The 17,379-nt window shown below is 35.0% G+C and overlaps 3 protein-coding genes and 1 pseudogene across 3 annotated transcripts; 3 read left to right on the top strand and 1 right to left on the bottom strand.

The window, feature by feature from the left end:
- Nucleotides 1-669: 669 nt before the first annotated feature.
- On the top strand, nt 670-3,656 carry LOC140860242 (transcription factor MYB15-like). The gene is made up of 3 exons (XM_073263152.1): nt 670-964; nt 1,092-1,221; nt 3,001-3,656. The coding sequence occupies exons 1-3, from the start codon at nt 832-834 to the stop codon at nt 3,473-3,475; spliced, it is 738 nt and encodes a 245-aa protein (XP_073119253.1). The 5' UTR covers nt 670-831; the 3' UTR covers nt 3,476-3,656.
- Nucleotides 3,657-7,388: 3,732 nt separating this feature from the next.
- LOC140860448 (glutathione transferase GST 23-like) lies at nt 7,389-8,122 on the top strand (annotated as a pseudogene).
- Nucleotides 8,123-8,288: 166 nt separating this feature from the next.
- LOC140859967 (11S globulin seed storage protein Ana o 2.0101-like) lies at nt 8,289-10,297 on the bottom strand. Its single transcript, XM_073262644.1, has 4 exons — nt 9,736-10,297; nt 9,393-9,645; nt 8,816-9,298; nt 8,289-8,724 (listed from the first exon to the last, which is right to left on the bottom strand). Exons 1-4 carry the CDS (start codon nt 10,077-10,079, stop codon nt 8,335-8,337), a joined length of 1,470 nt encoding a protein of 489 aa, XP_073118745.1. The 5' UTR covers nt 10,080-10,297; the 3' UTR covers nt 8,289-8,334.
- A 162-nt stretch (nt 10,298-10,459) lies between these two features.
- Nucleotides 10,460-15,902, top strand: LOC140859966 (PH, RCC1 and FYVE domains-containing protein 1-like). Its single transcript, XM_073262643.1, has 9 exons — nt 10,460-10,957; nt 11,577-11,663; nt 11,792-11,881; nt 11,987-12,073; nt 12,211-12,315; nt 12,406-14,490; nt 14,580-14,726; nt 14,834-15,258; nt 15,496-15,902. Exons 1-9 carry the CDS (start codon nt 10,910-10,912, stop codon nt 15,668-15,670), a joined length of 3,249 nt encoding a protein of 1,082 aa, XP_073118744.1. The 5' UTR covers nt 10,460-10,909; the 3' UTR covers nt 15,671-15,902.
- Nucleotides 15,903-17,379: the final 1,477 nt, after the last annotated feature.

Genomic DNA, 17,379 nt, shown 5'->3' on the forward strand with positions numbered 1-17,379 from the left:
TACCCCTAAAGCACTACCCTGAAGGTAGCATCGAACTAACCAGAGAAATAGATCGACAATTATAAAAGGAAATTAAAGCAATTAGAAACTTCAAATAATTAAAGGAGCATAGAGATGAGAGAGTGGATTTAATAGAGTATGTAGATGGGATGCATTGCAGATTGGTTGATTTGAATCTAACATGTATGGGATATTGCACACCAAGAGTACTATTCAAATAATTAATATAATTATAAAATACTTAATAGAATAACTAGTAGCTAGAATATATAAACGTGAAGTAATCGGAATCGATTATATAATTAAGGGCATGCATTGGAGCGCGATTCTTTTAAATATTCCACCAACAGTGCTTTATAAAAGAACAAGAAAATAAAGGTACGTTAATCAATCAATATTTTAAAAACAATAATTGTTCACTTTTACTCATTGTAAAAAGTTGATGCATGTGTACATAGTTATTCAAATTAAGTATAATAGCTAGAATAATAACTTAATTATAATATATCAGATTTAAATAAAAGAATTATTAATATGGGAGAAAGGAGATAGAATATGGTGGAGTACTTGGTATCAACTTGGATATACAAGAAAGATGCTGCGGTATCTTATGTCAAACAGCACGAGCTAGCTAGGATACAAATACATAAATACCCACCTTTGGCAATATATTATGCAAAGCACCTTATTCTTGATTGATTTTCAAAGAGAGAGAAAGTGATCACAAAATCAAAACCAAAGAAACACACACACACATATTTGAGAAAAAAAAGGGATATATACATCTATATTACTATATATCGATCAAGAAAATAGGCCTAGCTAGTTGCAATGGTGAGAGCACCTTGCTGTGAGAAAATGGGACTCAAGAAAGGGCCTTGGAGCCCTGAGGAAGATCAGATTTTGGTCTCTTTTATTCACAAAAATGGGCACGCCAATTGGCGCGCACTCCCCAAACAAGCAGGTACGTACGTTATAATTAATCACTCTAATTTATATATATATATATTGTTGAATCATTTTCCCCATCATGAATTTTCATATTAATTGATATATAGTTAATTTTCATATTAATTGATATATATGTACAGGCCTGACGAGATGTGGGAAGAGTTGCAGGCTTAGGTGGATCAACTATTTGAGGCCAGACATCAAGAGAGGAAATTTCACCAAAGAAGAAGAAGAAACCATCATTAATTTACATGAAATGCTCGGAAACAGGTATGTACATATATATATATGCTCAAACTTTTTGGGGTATTATATTTCTTCTTATTCCCTTTACGCTCTGAATTAAACATTAATTTTGAAACCAAGACAATAATTAGTCTGACATAATTACAATATCGCACACGAAATTTTACTATATAAGTTAGATTAAAATCTAATCTACTTGTATACGCCACCTCCAAGAGTTAGTGGTACAGACATAGGAAATGTTTGGTTTGTTTTGCTGAGACGACTTTCTTGAAAATGTAGAGACGGAGAAAGCAATGATTTGATGCCTTTTCTTTTAATTTTTTAAGAAATACTAACTTTAAGGTATAATTAAGAAATTTTAAATTATCTAATATTATAAATCTAAGAAAAAAATCACTATTTTTTTTTTAGAGGTGAGCATTTTCAATATTTATTTATTTAATTTTGTTTAATATGTTTAAAACTATTTTTTTATAGTATTTTAACACGAGTAGGTTAATTTGTAAAACGGGTTGACCCGATCTATATCTACAATAAAAATAATAATTTTTTTCATAAATTCGATTACATGACTTAAAAATTCATCTCAAAAAATTAATCGATATTAATCAATCAGTGAGACGAGTTTTTATGTTTTAAACATTTGATACATGCGTCATGTGATCAATTAATTTTTTTCCTTCGAAAATTTAACAATAATTAACATTCAAGATTCACGTGGTTCGACCACATCATGTAAATAGTACTTGAACTCGTCGTGTATCATGCATTAGCTATCGGTGTTCATAACATCACCGGTCACAATCATATATATATATATATAAATCATATTTTATATATAAATAAAATATAAATATATATGCACAAACATGCATAACGAATTTGGACAAAATTTAATTCAACACGATGCACGTACAACTATTTTTTTTGTACTATAAAATTTATTTCTACACGTCTCTCTCTCTCTCACGACGACTGATTGCATCTATAATAATCCTTCCATCCTTCACAATATTTCACTATTTTTTGATCAATTGATTATATATTCGTTAATTTGTTCGATAATATAGTTTCAGCTAGCTAGTTGAATATTAATGAAGTCTACACCCTATTATACACGCGATCCCGAACATATGATACATAGATAAGGTTTGAGAGAGCTTCTAAAAAGCACTTCTCAATTTTTCCTTAACAAAATTTTGCTTAAAAAAAACGGAAAAGTGCTTCCTAAAAACTCTCTCAAATACTACCATAACTCTACTTAAAATTAGAAGCTTGTATCATCTAAATGTGTTGGGGTAATTTTTAATTCATCCGGAACTACATAGAGGTAGCATTATCACCTATAAGAACTAATTAGAAGAGATTGATTTTGCCCAAAAATAAAAAACAAAAAAAAACAACAATTGATTTTGAAGAGAAATAAACAATTAGTAGATCCCATCTCTTTAAAAGTGCCGTGCTTGGAATTTAGCGAACCACTAGCCAACAAGATCTCCGAGATTCCCTTTAATGGCAGAGCCAAATTAATAAAATTAATTAATCATAGAAAGGCATCAAGTGTTGATGCCAATAACTATGCACGTACTAGTTACGTATTTTAGTTGGATTTCAATCTCTATAATTTTATTCACACTACCAGCTTCTGTGTTTGTCTTAACTCTTCGAATGCCTCCATCTCATGCCAAAAATAATATATTAGAGTTAAAAACCGTAATATTATATAATATATATATATCATTCGAATCAAACAATACTTTAATATATATGTTCGATTGTGATTAATTGATTATGTATCAGGTGGTCAGCAATTGCAGCTAGGCTGCCAGGGCGCACAGATAACGAAATTAAAAATGTTTGGCACACCCAACTGAAGAAAAGGCTCAAGAGTCATCACGAGCCTTCTCGGGACTCCAAGAGACGCCCAATTGACACCAAAGTCATTAGAGAAGATACCAATGTTAAAGAACATGCCCGTACTAGCCCGCAACAATGCTCTAGCGAGATGTCGTCCGTGACGGATTCTTCTACGAAGAAGACGACTACGACGATCTTTATCAAAGATGAAGAGGAAATCGATTACTCGTCGGAGTATTTCCCTCCTATCGACGAAAGTTTCTGGTCCGATGAATTATCCACCGTGGAAATCGAGTGCCCGAGTCCATCGAATACGATCTTGAGTGTGGAAATTGGTTCGAGATTTGATGATAGCATGGACTTTTGGTATAATCTTTTAAGTAGGGATGGAAACATTCAGGATTTACCAGAGTTCTGAAGGGTATTTTGGGTTTTCTCTTTAGAGAATGGGAGATTTAATTTGATCTTTCAAGTTCTTTAAGACCATTTTGATAATCGGTGTTGCAAATTAGACACTTGATTAATTAAGATTAGACTTATTTCGCCTTGTAACGATTCCAAATAAATAATAATAATTGTGGTGGGGCTAGTTAAATTAATTGGCTTTGTAAATGAATACAGATTTTCTATTAGTGTTTTGTTAGTCAAATTTAAATTTTTGAACATGGCTAGCTATTTTTGACAATTGACATACTTTAGACAATAATGATTATGACAAGAAGAAAATTTAGTAACGCACTACCATAACCTTTTCATGCATACAACCTTTTGTTATTTGTATAATTTGATATCCAAAAAACAAAATACGTGATTAATAAAATAACGATTTATTATTATTATTATTTGTTTTTTTTAAGCGTGAATCTTTCATTGTGTGGGGAAAATTTTCAAGTCCTCCAACTGTAACCTTGTTTCAAGGCTTTGTAAAAGAGATAAGAAATTTCTAAGTAGGAGGGCTATTCTAGTCAAATAATACTATGCATCTTTGGGGTCTCATGATCTCATCCACCAAGTTTGAAAAGAAGGGAAAACAAGTTTGAAAGAGGAAAAGTTCAAATAATATAGTCTTTGGAAGAAAAATGCAATAAAGATGAATTTAATCGATCACTTCCTCCAAGTGGTAGTCGAATTTACTTATTTGGAAGAAAAATACAATAAAGATGAATTTAATCGATCACTTCCTCGAAGTGGTAGTCGCAACTTGCTTTTTATTAGATCTTTTGTAAGACGATTTTACGGATATATATTCGTTAGATAGGTCGATTCTATTTATATTTACAAATAAATATTATACTTTTGACATAACAAATAATATTTTCATAGTTCGAGTTGAATAAGAGATATGTGATCAAAAGATTGACCTATAAGACATTCTCATAAAAATTCTTGGGTTTAATTTTAGTAGTATTGAATAGACGTGTGGTAGTTCTAGGACTCTTTGTGTTTGGTTGCATGGATTTCATGGAATTTTAAATTAAGAATTCTATTTTGAGTGTTTGGTAGAATGAAATTTTAAAATAAAATTAGTATTTGGTGGTATTTAATGAGATTTAATATAACCAAAAGAAATCCTAGCAAAAATGAATGGATTCTATGATATTTAACTTATATCGACAAATAATTTTATTTTGTACTTTTCAAAACTTATAAATCTCATTTCGAAAAAAACCGATGCATTAAAAAAATATTTTTTTTAAATATTAAATTGTAATATTAATTTTAACTATCTATTATAATTTTTTAAATAACATTAGTCAAACACCACAATAGAATTCTAAATCCAATTCCAAATCACATATACAAGAAAAATTATTAATTTATAGATGCAAGCTAGAAAAAATATATTTTTTATTAATTTTTTTAATAATAAAAAGAATTCATCAACTGAAAATTGAGATAACAATTTGTGTGCACTATTTTAAGAAATTTGAATAAAAAATATTTAATTTACGTATTGATTTATATATTTATCACATCAATTGTCTTAAATTGAGTACAAAATCATGATTTATATTTTCATTTTTAGATAAATGAAATGTAACGAAAAAAACTTTATATAAAAAAAACTTGTTTTTGTACCAAATTTGAAATATTTAATACTGAAATTTCATATATTTATACATGATTTTTAATGTTTTATGCCTATTTTTTCATTTCGAAAGTGATTTTTGGGCATAGAGAGTACACACAAACTTTTTATGAATCATGAAGTGCAGAAAAAATAAAATTGTGATAGAGACTGAATCCTAATCAAACATATGACATGGAGATTTTTTTTTTATCAATTAACTCTTATATTAAATATTATCAAATACCAATTTTGTTTTAAATTTTATTCTGCCACCAAATTCTATGAAAATCCACAGAACCAAAAAAACAGTAAATATTATTAATAAAGAAGATATTTAAAAAACTAATAAACAAAACATTTTTTTGGAAACAACAAACAAATTTTTTTAAGAAAAATATCAAAAATATTAATTTTAACTATAAAATACCATTACCAAACACCACAATGAAATTATACCTCCATTAATTTCAAATCAAACTCTAAATCCAACGGAATCTCATTCTTAGTTACTCCAAACATAGCAAGTTATCAACATAATTAAACACAGAGAGTCCAAATAGAACGTATCTTAGGTAATTTCCAAAAAACAAAAACAAAAACCCAATCCTAAATTCCATATCTGATCCAAAGGCCCAAATTGAGTCCACAATTAATATTGTTAATTTGTTATATCACAAGGAAGATAAATTTTACAATCTTCAATTTTGTGTTATCATCCATTAACTTTTCAAAGCAATGTTTTGATATAATAAATTTTAATTTTTGATTATTTATGTCATATTATTAATGTGACACTCAAAAATACTAACGTGACATTAAGAAAAATTATTGACTTGTCAAATGTCAAATCAATAATTAGATCAAAACTGAAAATTAAATGTCGTGTGCCAAAATCATAATTTGAGAATTTAATGGACATAAACCCCAAATTGAACAAGTCAACGAATTAAAAAGTTATAATGAATGTCATCATCATCATCATCATAATTATAATGCACGCGATATGTATACGCACACAAAAAGTTAGTAAAAATCGATTTGGTCACCGAAACCTGTACAATCAATTACGAATGTCCTGTCCATATTCAAGGCGGCACAATTTTTAATATACGTGAAAACAAACACTTGTCTATTGACATTAGACAGTGAAAGACTAGAACAACGAGTTGAGATCTTAACCATATCAATTTTTTTTTTATATAAAAGAACACTTGTCTATTGACATTAGACAGTGAAAGACTAGAACAACGAGTTGAGATCTTAACCATATCAATTTTTTTATATAAAAGATGAGCATGAAATACTAATTACTTTGAAGACATCAAAAAATATTATTTCATAATTACCTCTTTCTATCTACTATCACAATAAACCTTCCGCTCACTCCATTTTTTACTTTAAAAAAAACATATAAAAAAAGATTTTTATATACACACACAAAAAAAGACAAAGACAAGACATATGCATTTTTCACTAGTGGTTATGTAACGACCCACGTCCTTCCACCGCATTCCTCCCCAACCTATAGCATGGGCTCGGACCGCATGGTTCGACGGGCATCGCATTTCATGATCTTCCCACTCCTGGCAGTGGATTTTATGCCCTCCCCTGGAGGTACAGGGTTCAAGTGTTGGGGAGGGCATAAAACCCACTACCAGGAGTTGGGAGATCATGAAGTGCGATGCCCGTCGAACCATACGATCCGAGCCCATGTTATAGGCTGGAGAGGGATGCGGTGGAAGGACGTAATTGTTATAAAGATTCGACAACTGATATCATTCTTTCATATCTGTATTTCACATATTTTTCGAGAAGGTATTGTAGTAGTAGATGCATTAGTTTCTAACCTTCATATCTCTCTAAACTACTCACAGAATTATTATAATTTAAAATAATCTTATAAAAAATAATTCCTAAATATTTGTTATATTTTCTTAATATGGATATTCATAATATTTAACATAAAAAATAATAATTTTTCCGTCTAATAAAATTAATCAGAAAGACAGCAAAACTATAATAGATTTTAACAAATATGATATATCAGTCCCCCACAATCAAATTGACCCATAAAATTTGCGGTGATGAGTAATTGTATTGCATTTTTTAAAATTCAAGAGCGTGGAAAAACAGACTAAACATGCATATTTTTCTCGTCAAATTACAAAATGGATCGACTGAATTATCTATTTTCCCATTATTATAAAGAGAAAATAGTTTTTTTTTTTTTTGTCAAACACATGTCACATGACATCGAAAAATGTCTGACACGTCAAATGTCAATACATTTTATTTGCTTCTCGAGCTTAACTCTGTGTATGCCCTGGTCCCAGTTCTTGTTCACCGTGGAAATCCTTTGCCGGAGTCGTCTATTATACTGGAATACATCGACGAGGCTTGGAAAAACAGCCCGCTGCTGCCTTAACTTGATCCTCTCGAAAGAGCTCAAGCATGATTTTGGGCTAAGTTCGCCGACGAGAAGGTACTACATATATACTTGTAATTTAACATTTTGCATGAATCAGGGACTTGTATTTTACTTTTGTGTTCTTCAGGTTTTGCCAGTTTTATGGGGAGTTCTTTGTTCAGAAGGTGAGATACAGGAGGAGAGATTGAAGTTGGCCATGGATGCACTGCAGAAGTTGGAAGAAATTCTGACGGGGAAATATAAGTTCTTTCGGAGGGGAAAGAATTGGATACTTGGATCTAATGCTTGGATTCCTTTCCTACATGTTGCCTGTTTGGGAGGAAATCGGGTGTTTCAAGGTTCTTGATCCCTCCAAATATCCAGCTTTGAATGCTTGGGTTCATGACTTTCTTGATTACGAGGCGATCAAGGGTGAATATATGCCATCCAAAGAGCAGATGAAGACTTACTTTCAATGGCGTCGAAAGGCATTTATGTGAAATTCTCATATTATTATTTTGTAATTCAAGTTTTTGTCAGTTGGGGTCTCAGTGAGATTGTTGAAACAGCTCAAGGTTCAAAATACTCTTATAATTAAATACTGTAAATTAAAAACCATTTCAAGAAAGTAAAAACTTTTTGCCTTTTTATTACTACGTACATAGAAGAACATAAACCACATTTGCCGCATTAAACAAGAAGCAAACTCCCCACATACGGTGATAATTATTTATTCTCTCGAACACAGAGAAATTAACCTTCACAGATCATTCCCATTCCCACATATATATAACATAATTTAAGCGTCATATTCTCGAGACTTTGACCCTGGACTAAACAGAGTAGCTTCTTCTCTTTTGTACTTCAAATCCCAGGCATCCTCCCTCGAAACTCCATATGCATTCGTCAAAACATCCACAGGCATTGCCCGGATGGCGGAGAGACGCCCGGCAAGTTGGTTGTTGATCGCATTTTCGTTCGTTTTGAATGCGATCCATTCGAAGCCTTCGTCGCTTGCTCTCTTTACTACCACAAAGTTTTGTGGCACGACAAGAAGCTGCCCTTTGTTCACCTCCTCATCAAACACCCGTTTCCCGTTGTTTCCAACCACTTGAATCCTCGCGCTTCCTCTGGTCACATACAATGCGCTGTGGGCGTTCGTGCTCCAGTGTGGGCTCATTATAGCGTTCTGCAGATTTTAAAAAAAAGTACATAGTTACCTTATATATATATATATATATAGAATGACAAAAAGCACAAATGTCATTCCAATTTCTTACCTTATAGAGGACACCTTTCTGAGCACTGAGGCGGAGGTAGCTGAGAATAGGCAGAGAATGGCTGTTGACGGTGCTCAGCCGTCCGCCGCGAGGGTTGTACTCATCGGCCCTGGAAGGATGATCTATGTTCTCCCTAATCTTTGCGGTGCAAAAAGTTTCCTCGAGTCCATTGTATCCTCCTCCCCCAGGCTCTCGTTCTCTTTCGCGCTCTTCTTCGTACTCGGGCAAAGACAAATGGAGCTTCTCTGCGCGGACTATGACGCCCCTTTCGTCGTCCTTGGATTGCAATTTGCTTATAGTCTGTGTGTCGACATTCAAAGCCTCCGCCAGAAGGTCCTGATCGAACCCAGCGAAGATGTTCCCCTTTTCCTGCTCTTCCTCGCGACCTCTCCCGCCTTCTGATCCATGTTCTCTAGACTTCCTGCCCTCTCCGTATTCACCTTGACTTTGGGATGATTGCGGGTTTCCAGCCAGGAAGAATTTCTACACGACCAAGAGTAGATTTTGTCTAAAATGACGAAACTAAGGCAAAGAATATAGTTTCTTGAAATCATTGATGGTTTTTTTTTTATCTTACCCTGAATTGCAAATCAAGTTGGTTGTTATCATTACCAACATCAACAAGTGCCACAATGGTGATCGGGGTGTCTCTGTCATTATAAATCCAGTAGGCAAGTGCCTGAGGGATGGCCAAGATATCGCCTTTTCGGAACCTCCGAAGCTTCTGGTGGCGGTCGCGGTACTTGGATTCACGGCCCTCTGAAGAAGAGAATTCAGAGCCTGATTCGTATGTCTCAGCACACCCTGGAAACACGACTCCATGGATACCACTTCCTGTAAAGTTTCCCACATGAACAAGTTAAAAAAAGATGATAAAAAACACATCAAAATCATGATCCCGCATGTATAAAAAAAAAAACCTGCCTTCATCAACGTAGAAGACTGCAGGGGCACCAAGGTAGTGAGGAAGATACAGGCCCTTGGGCTGGATCACAAACCGAACAAACTCAATACCAGCACACTCGAATTCCTTGTTATCCGAATCCCAAATCTCGTAACTTCCGGCATCATAATTGTACTTCCGGCTCGGTTCGCGAGCATTCAGACGTTCGATCCTGCATTGGGTCTTGGCCCGGAGGCGATGCTGTTGCTGCTCCTGCAAATTCTGCCAGAACTGCCGCTGCGGGAGCTCAAGCTGAGCGATGCAGCCGTGGAACAAGAACATTAGCACGAGGCTAAGAGGGAGCAAAAGTGAATTAGCCATGGCCGAAAGTTTTAGAAAGCAGAGTGAGAGTTATTCTCGGTGGTGAAGCGGCGAACTGCAAGTGTGGACATTTATAGGAGGGGAGGATTTTGTTAGGATTTGACACGTAAAGTGATCGGTGAAACAGATGGCTTTTGAGTCTGTGCATGTGTTTTTGTTTCTTCTGCATGGATTGAAGATGGTTTCTTGAATTTACACATGGGGAGCTGGCTTTTGGTATGTGGCAGCAAGAAGCTGATTCAGAGCAATTCAATGGCAATCCTATTTTTTCTTGAATTCACCCCAATTCACATCTACGTTCTTTATAATATATAGAATAAAAAAGTATATCTTTTTTTTTTTTTTTGAGAAAATCTTATTGATATATTAGATGAAAGATTTTGTGAAAATATAGTGAGTTGTTAGTGAAAAAATTTATAAGGTAGTTGAAAGGACGAAATAAGCGCGCCAAATTCGGGCAACCTCACTCCTCAGCTGCCAACATTTTTCCTAAAGTCATGTCCCCTTTCTTCTCCCATGATTCAAACCAATCAACCCATTTCACATTTCCTGGCAGAACGTCATGAATTCCCTCAGATTCCTGGTTTTTTCTATGATCACTGGTTGATACTTGGTGGGTTACTTGTAATTTCCCGGGATCTTTCCATATTCTTCCAGATCGGGAGGAAACACGAATAATCTGGAATATATGTCAAGCTTTTGTTTCCGTTTCTGGGAAATTAATGATTGACCAGAGAAGATTGCATTGGGAACATCTATGGAGACTGTACGGAGGCCTGTGACGTTAAGTAGGTTCATTTGTTGGATACCCAAGGTTTGTTTCAGATGGAATGGCAGATCCTGCTAGTTATGGCAACCCTGATCGCGATACCGAGCAGGTAACCATGGTTGGTTTTTTTTTTTTTTTTTTTCTTCTTCATTACCATAATCAAAGAAATCATAGAATGTTGAGGAGGGAATTTGCAATATTAGGAAAAGAAAAAAAAACAGAAAGAAAAATTAAAGATTTGTCGTAAATGTATTTTTGCAAGCATACGAGGAACCATTCGACTAATTGTACATGTGAAACCCATTGCGTCCCTCGTTCGGATAAAGTGATGATTTGAGTTACTTAATCTTGTTGATTCATTGAAAATTTCTAAAATGTATTTCAGAAGAAATATCGGTTTGGGATCATTTATGTGTGTGAATGGATTAAATGATTAATCTAGCGAATTGTTAGATTTTCCTCTCATAATATCAATATTAGTGTTTACTTGGCTAAGATTTTTTTCATCACCTCATTATCGACATTCGACATCCCCTGGTTTTGTCGCATACAAGACACACGGGCACATAATAGGCTCAACTAGCAATTATTTTGCATCTGGTTTCCCAGTATGAAGATCATTAACCCAATTTATTTGAAGAGTCTGATTGTGTTCTCTGTTGTGTAGTATTTGAAATCAACATTTTTATGTTTGGCAGCTGAATTTTGATTTTGTTATGTCTGTGAAGGCACTCATTGCTTTGAAGAAAGGAACTCAGTTAATAAAGTACAGCAGAAAGGGGAAGCCTAAGTTTCGCACGTTTAGACTTTCTCCGGTGAGTATATATGGTCATCCTCCAAAACCTTGATGTAACTTTGCCTCAACTACATCATGCAAGCACAATTCATTTGGCTGTTTGAGGATGTGAATATGATTCAAACTATGGATTTGCGGTAATTGCAGGACGAAACAACATTAATCTGGTACTCACATAAAGAAGAGAGGCATTTGAAGTTATCTTCCGTTTTACGAATCATACCGGGACAGAGAACCGTAAGCAAAAAGATTTGCATACAGTTTATGCGCTGCGTCTTTACTTAACATTTGATATTTATGGAGATCTAAACTGATTGACTATTTCAAAACTATGTTCCACAGCCTGTTTTCAAAAGATATTTACGCCCAGAGAAGGAGTACTTGTCATTCTCACTCATATACAATAACGGTGATAGATCTCTCGATCTTGTAAGTGGTCACGATTTTCTCTAGTTACATGAAACCTCATTAGCGTAGATGGTGTGACAAATTCTAGGCCTTCCATGTTCTCAAACAGGTCGAAACTAGTGTTTCTCCTATTGATTGCATCATTTTACACTTTGTAGATCTGCAAGGATAAAGTTGAATCTGAGCTCTGGCTTGCTGGCTTGAAGGCTTTAATATCACCTGGCCAAGCACGCAGTAAACGTACTAGAAGTGACATTTCTGATGTAAAAATTTCATTTTATCCCTTGTCTTTATAGCCATATATCGCTATTTCTTATTATATTACCTATTCGTGAATACTTATGCGTATGCAGTTAACTGGTTTTGGTGATCTCTCTCAAGATAATCGTCCCTTTGGAGCGTCTCTTGAATACACTTCAAGTATACCCCGTGGAAAATCCTTTGCTGAGTTTAACAATAACTTGAACAGCTCAAGCTCACATGTGGGGCCTGAAAGTGCAAACATGCAAATAAGAACAAGTGGTACAGATGGTTTTCGTATTAGCGTCTCGAGTACTCCTAGTTGTTCCAGTCAAGGTTCTGGACCAGATGATATAGAATCGCTTGGTGATGTTTATGTATGGGGAGAGATTTGGTCTGATGGAGGTGCCAACGATGGAACTGGGAATCCAGTTCCTATGAAAAATGATGTCTTAATTCCCAAACCATTGGAATCAAATGTAGTTCTTGACGTTCACCAAATTGCTTGTGGCGTTCGCCATGTTGCTCTTGTTACAAGACAAGGTGAGGTATTTACGTGGGGTGAGGAATCCGGAGGAAGATTGGGTCATGGAATCGAAAAAGACTTTAGTCGCCCTAAACTTGTAGAATTTTTGGCTGTTACGAATGTTGACTTTGTAGCCTGTGGTGAGTTTCACACATGTGCGTTATCAACATCTGGTGATTTATATTCTTGGGGAGACGGTACCCACAATGCTGGACTTCTTGGCCATGGGAATGATGTTAGTCATTGGATACCAAAACGAGTTTCTGGGCCTTTAGAAGGCCTCCAAGTTCTATCAGTTGCATGTGGGACATGGCATTCAGCACTAGCGACTTCAACTGGAAAACTCTTTACATTTGGTGATGGGACATTTGGTGCTCTTGGCCATGGCGATCGGGAAAGCATTCAGTATCCAAAGGAGGTCCAATCGTTGAATGGACTGAAAACAATAGCTCTTTCATGTGGAGTATGGCACACGGCTGCTATTGTAGAAGTCACGAATCAGTCAGGTGCAAGTGTTGTCTCCTCGAGAAAGCTTTTCACTTGGGGTGACGGCGATAAAAATCGACTTGGTCATGGAAACAAGGATACATATCTTGTTCCGACCTGTGTATCTGCTCTTATAGATTATAACATCCATCAGTTAGCATGTGGGCACAACATAACTGTTGCCCTTACAACATCCGGTCATGTCTTTACCATGGGAAGTAATTCGTTTGGACAGCTAGGAAATCCCCAGTCTGATGGAAAATCACCATGTTTAATACAAGATAGGCTAGTGGGAGAATTTGTGGAACAAATTTCATGTGGTGCACATCATGTAGCTGTGCTCACCTCGAGGAGTGAAGTATTCACATGGGGAAAAGGAGCTAATGGAAGATTAGGCCATGGCAATGTTGATGATAGGAATACTCCAACGTTGGTTGAAGCCCTTAAAGACCGACACGTGAGGAATATTGCTTGTGGATCAAATTATACTGCTAGTATTTGCATCCATAAATGGGTTTCTGGTGCGGATCAATCGTTCTGCACTGGGTGCAGGCAAGCATTTGGTTTTACCCGAAAACGACATAACTGTTACAACTGTGGGTTAGTGCATTGCCATGCTTGTAGCTCAAAAAAAGCTTTGAAAGCAGCTCTTGCCCCGACTCCAGGAAAACCACACCGAGTGTGTGATTCGTGCTACCTGAAACTTAAGAAGGCTGCAGAATCTGGAAATATCGCTACTTTTAGTCGTAGAGCCTCAGGGCCTCGACGTTCAATGGATATGAGTAGTAGAGCAGATAGAGGAGAGGCAAGAACTTCAAGACTTCTTCTGTCGCCTACGGTTGAACCAATCAAGTATCTCGAGGTGAAGTCGGGTACACAATCTGATAACTACTCCATCGTCCGAGCATCTCAAGTTCCGTCACTTTTGCAGCTAAAAGATGTTGCTTTCCCAAGTTCACTCAGTGCTCTTCAATATGCTTTAAAGCCTGTAATCACATCAGCACCACAGATTCAGCAGCTGCAGGTTCAGACTCCATCCCAGTCCAACTCGAGGCCAGCTTCCCCATACTCAAGGCGACCAAGTCCTCCTAGATCTGCTGCTCCAGTGTTTTCGAGGGGTGTCATTGACAGCCTGAAGAAAACCAACGATCTTTTAACTCAAGAAATATCTAAACTTCATGGCCAAGTAAGGATTCCCTCTGATAAACACTTTCAAGTTGAAGTTTGATCTGTTTTCTTTACTGTTTATGAACATCCATGTTCTTTTGTCATCAGGTCAAGAGTTTAAAGCAAAAAAGTGAAGGCCAAGAAACAGAAATTCAGAAGTTAAAGGCAGCTTCTCAAGATGCTGCTTCCGTAGCTTCTAACAAACCACCTAATTCTTTAAAACCAACGCAAGCAGTCAAAACAATAAGAGATCAAGTAATTCGAATGTTGCATATCTCAACCTATCATATGTATTTGAAAATGACGGAATGTGTTATAATTTTTAAAATTTTGAACCCATTTTTCTTGTTTCTCTTGTGCAGTTAAATGGCATAAAAGAGTTGTTACCTCCTGAGATATCTGAGAGTGAATCTTTTAACATAGTGCGTGCTCAAGTTGGAGTGTGGCTTGACAGAGTTGGAAATGAGGCATCTGAAGATAATTCCACACCTGATAAGATTGCATTAGCCCACGAATCTAGTAGCAAGGAAGATCATGGATTAGAAGATCCTGAAGGAGTTCGGGACCTGTCACAGAATCGTATTGTATCTCTACATGAAACTGGCGAATCATCTACTTCAAATGCTAGAATAGGGAATGAATCAAGCGTGGAGAGTGGCTCAGGGACACCTCAAGCTGCTAGAATCGAAGGGACAACAGAAGTTATTGAACAATTTGAACCAGGTGTTTATGTCACGCTTTATCAACTTGCAAATGGAACGAAGATATACAAAAGGGTTCGCTTTAGGTACAAATTTAACGCTTTTCTGTTTGATATGATCTTCAAGCATCAAATCTTGTTCTCTACATTTTCCTGTTATGCTTGTTTTCTAATTTCTAGTCACGGTTTGCATTCCCTGTCATATACATTCTGTGTGCTTTCATAGCTAGAGTTCGTCTACATTATACACAAAATTAATTTGCTAAACTTTTGCGGAAGAGAGAGCTTCTGAAGAACATTGATTTTTTTAACACACTGCCACAGCAAGCGTAAATTTGCCGAGCAACAGGCGGAAGAATGGTGGAAAGAAAACAAAGATAGGCTGCTGAAAAAGTATAGTCCTCCAAAGACAAGCAACACGCAAACGGAAGTAACTGCGCCTCAGCCACCAGAGGAGGATGGTAGCCACGAAAACAGCAAGGCGCCGCCACAACCTTAATAGGATAAAACTTTTAGCGTTAGAAAACTAGATTGGACAATGGTCTATGGTCTAGATAGGAAAGCATGGCGTTCAACAAGCTTGAGAGCCCAACTTTTTTTTCCCTCATTTATTTTCGAATTATAGGTTGCACCAGTTCATTTTTCTAGCTTATTGTTAGAATTGGAGGAAGAACTCTTTCATGATATGAAAGGATAACTCTGAATCATACAAGTCTTTTCTTTCATGTTAAATTTAGTGCAGAATTTCAGTTTCTTGGTAGAACTATTAATTTATTAATCAGATTGTAAGTAACATTTTTTAACGTCAGATATGTGTTGAGAGACACAAACAAGTGCCAATAATCAATATTTTGATGATATAGAAAGCTGTTGCATTGAATCCCTAGCAGCATCTGCATCATATCTTTCCTGGTACTAAACGTTTATCATGTTTGGTGCGGTCTCACGAGTTTTTATAAGCTCGTCGGGCACCCTTGGCTGGTTTCCTGAAGCAGATGTTTCTTCTCCCCTTAACAAGCATTCACAAAAGAAGCATTTCGAGCTATGGAGCAAATATCACTCATCCAATCGGCTGTTATAAGGCTCTAGCTCAGACAAGAGAATTCGAGAAAGCAGAAATCTGAATATATATCGAAATCCTCTATATTTCTTTCTGAAAACTTTTGCTCTTAATTAGAAATGAACCAAACCAATTTTTATATATATGCAACTTCTTGGAATACAGAGAAGGTGGCTCGATAATCAAATTTTATAGAACTACATTATTTTATATTTTCAGTAGAATAGCTTGTGATATAATAATAAGGTGCATGCGTAAAGTTTCATAAAAGAAAAATGGTATTACTAATTATAGAACAGAAATCTCATTGGTTTGTTTAATATAAATTTTATAGAATTAAATATGATACACACAAGCATTAGTTATTTAGTTGCGTAATTTTTATCTGATTCCGGATTTTTATGTAATACAATAAATAAAAAAATTAAAAAATTGAGAAAAGCACGGTTTTAGTATCGTTTACATTTTTCATTTTTAATATTGTCATTGGTCAATTCATAATCTTAGTCCACTAACTTGTACTTTTTTTTATCAATTTTAATATGTTTTCATCATATATAGTATCAAAGTGACATCGGACACACCATCAAACTTCAATAGCACGTCAACACTCCATGATGAATGACTAAAATCAAAATAATTACAATTGTGGACTAAGTTCTTAAATTAACTGACAACGTAACATGAAAAAAATATATATATACATGTTAGAACATAAAAATATCATTAAATATTTATTTTAACATAAAAAATAATTATTTATTTATTTAATTAACATCATGAAAATCATCGACACGCTCAAGCCAAAAATATATAAATAACTAAAGTTTCGTTTGGACATGCACTTATAAAACATTTTTATAAAAGTGTTTTTAATTTTTTTTTATAAAATGTTTTAAAAATTGTTTTAATTTAAGAACTAATATGTATTCGGACAACTATTCTATAAAAACATTTGAACATTTCAAAAGTAATATTGTTATCTTTGCTTTCTACAGTTTAATTCTAAAAATATCTAAACACGTCTCCTAGTATTTTTTAAAAAACTATATTTGAAAAATACTTTTAATTTTTAAAAAGATTTCCAAAAATTTTTTTAAAAAAATTTTCGAACACATATTTTATTTATTTTTACTTATAAAACATTA

This window comes from Henckelia pumila, chromosome 4, assembly GCF_033568475.1.
Source record: "Henckelia pumila isolate YLH828 chromosome 4, ASM3356847v2, whole genome shotgun sequence".
Classification (NCBI taxonomy): domain Eukaryota; kingdom Viridiplantae; phylum Streptophyta; class Magnoliopsida; order Lamiales; family Gesneriaceae; genus Henckelia; species Henckelia pumila.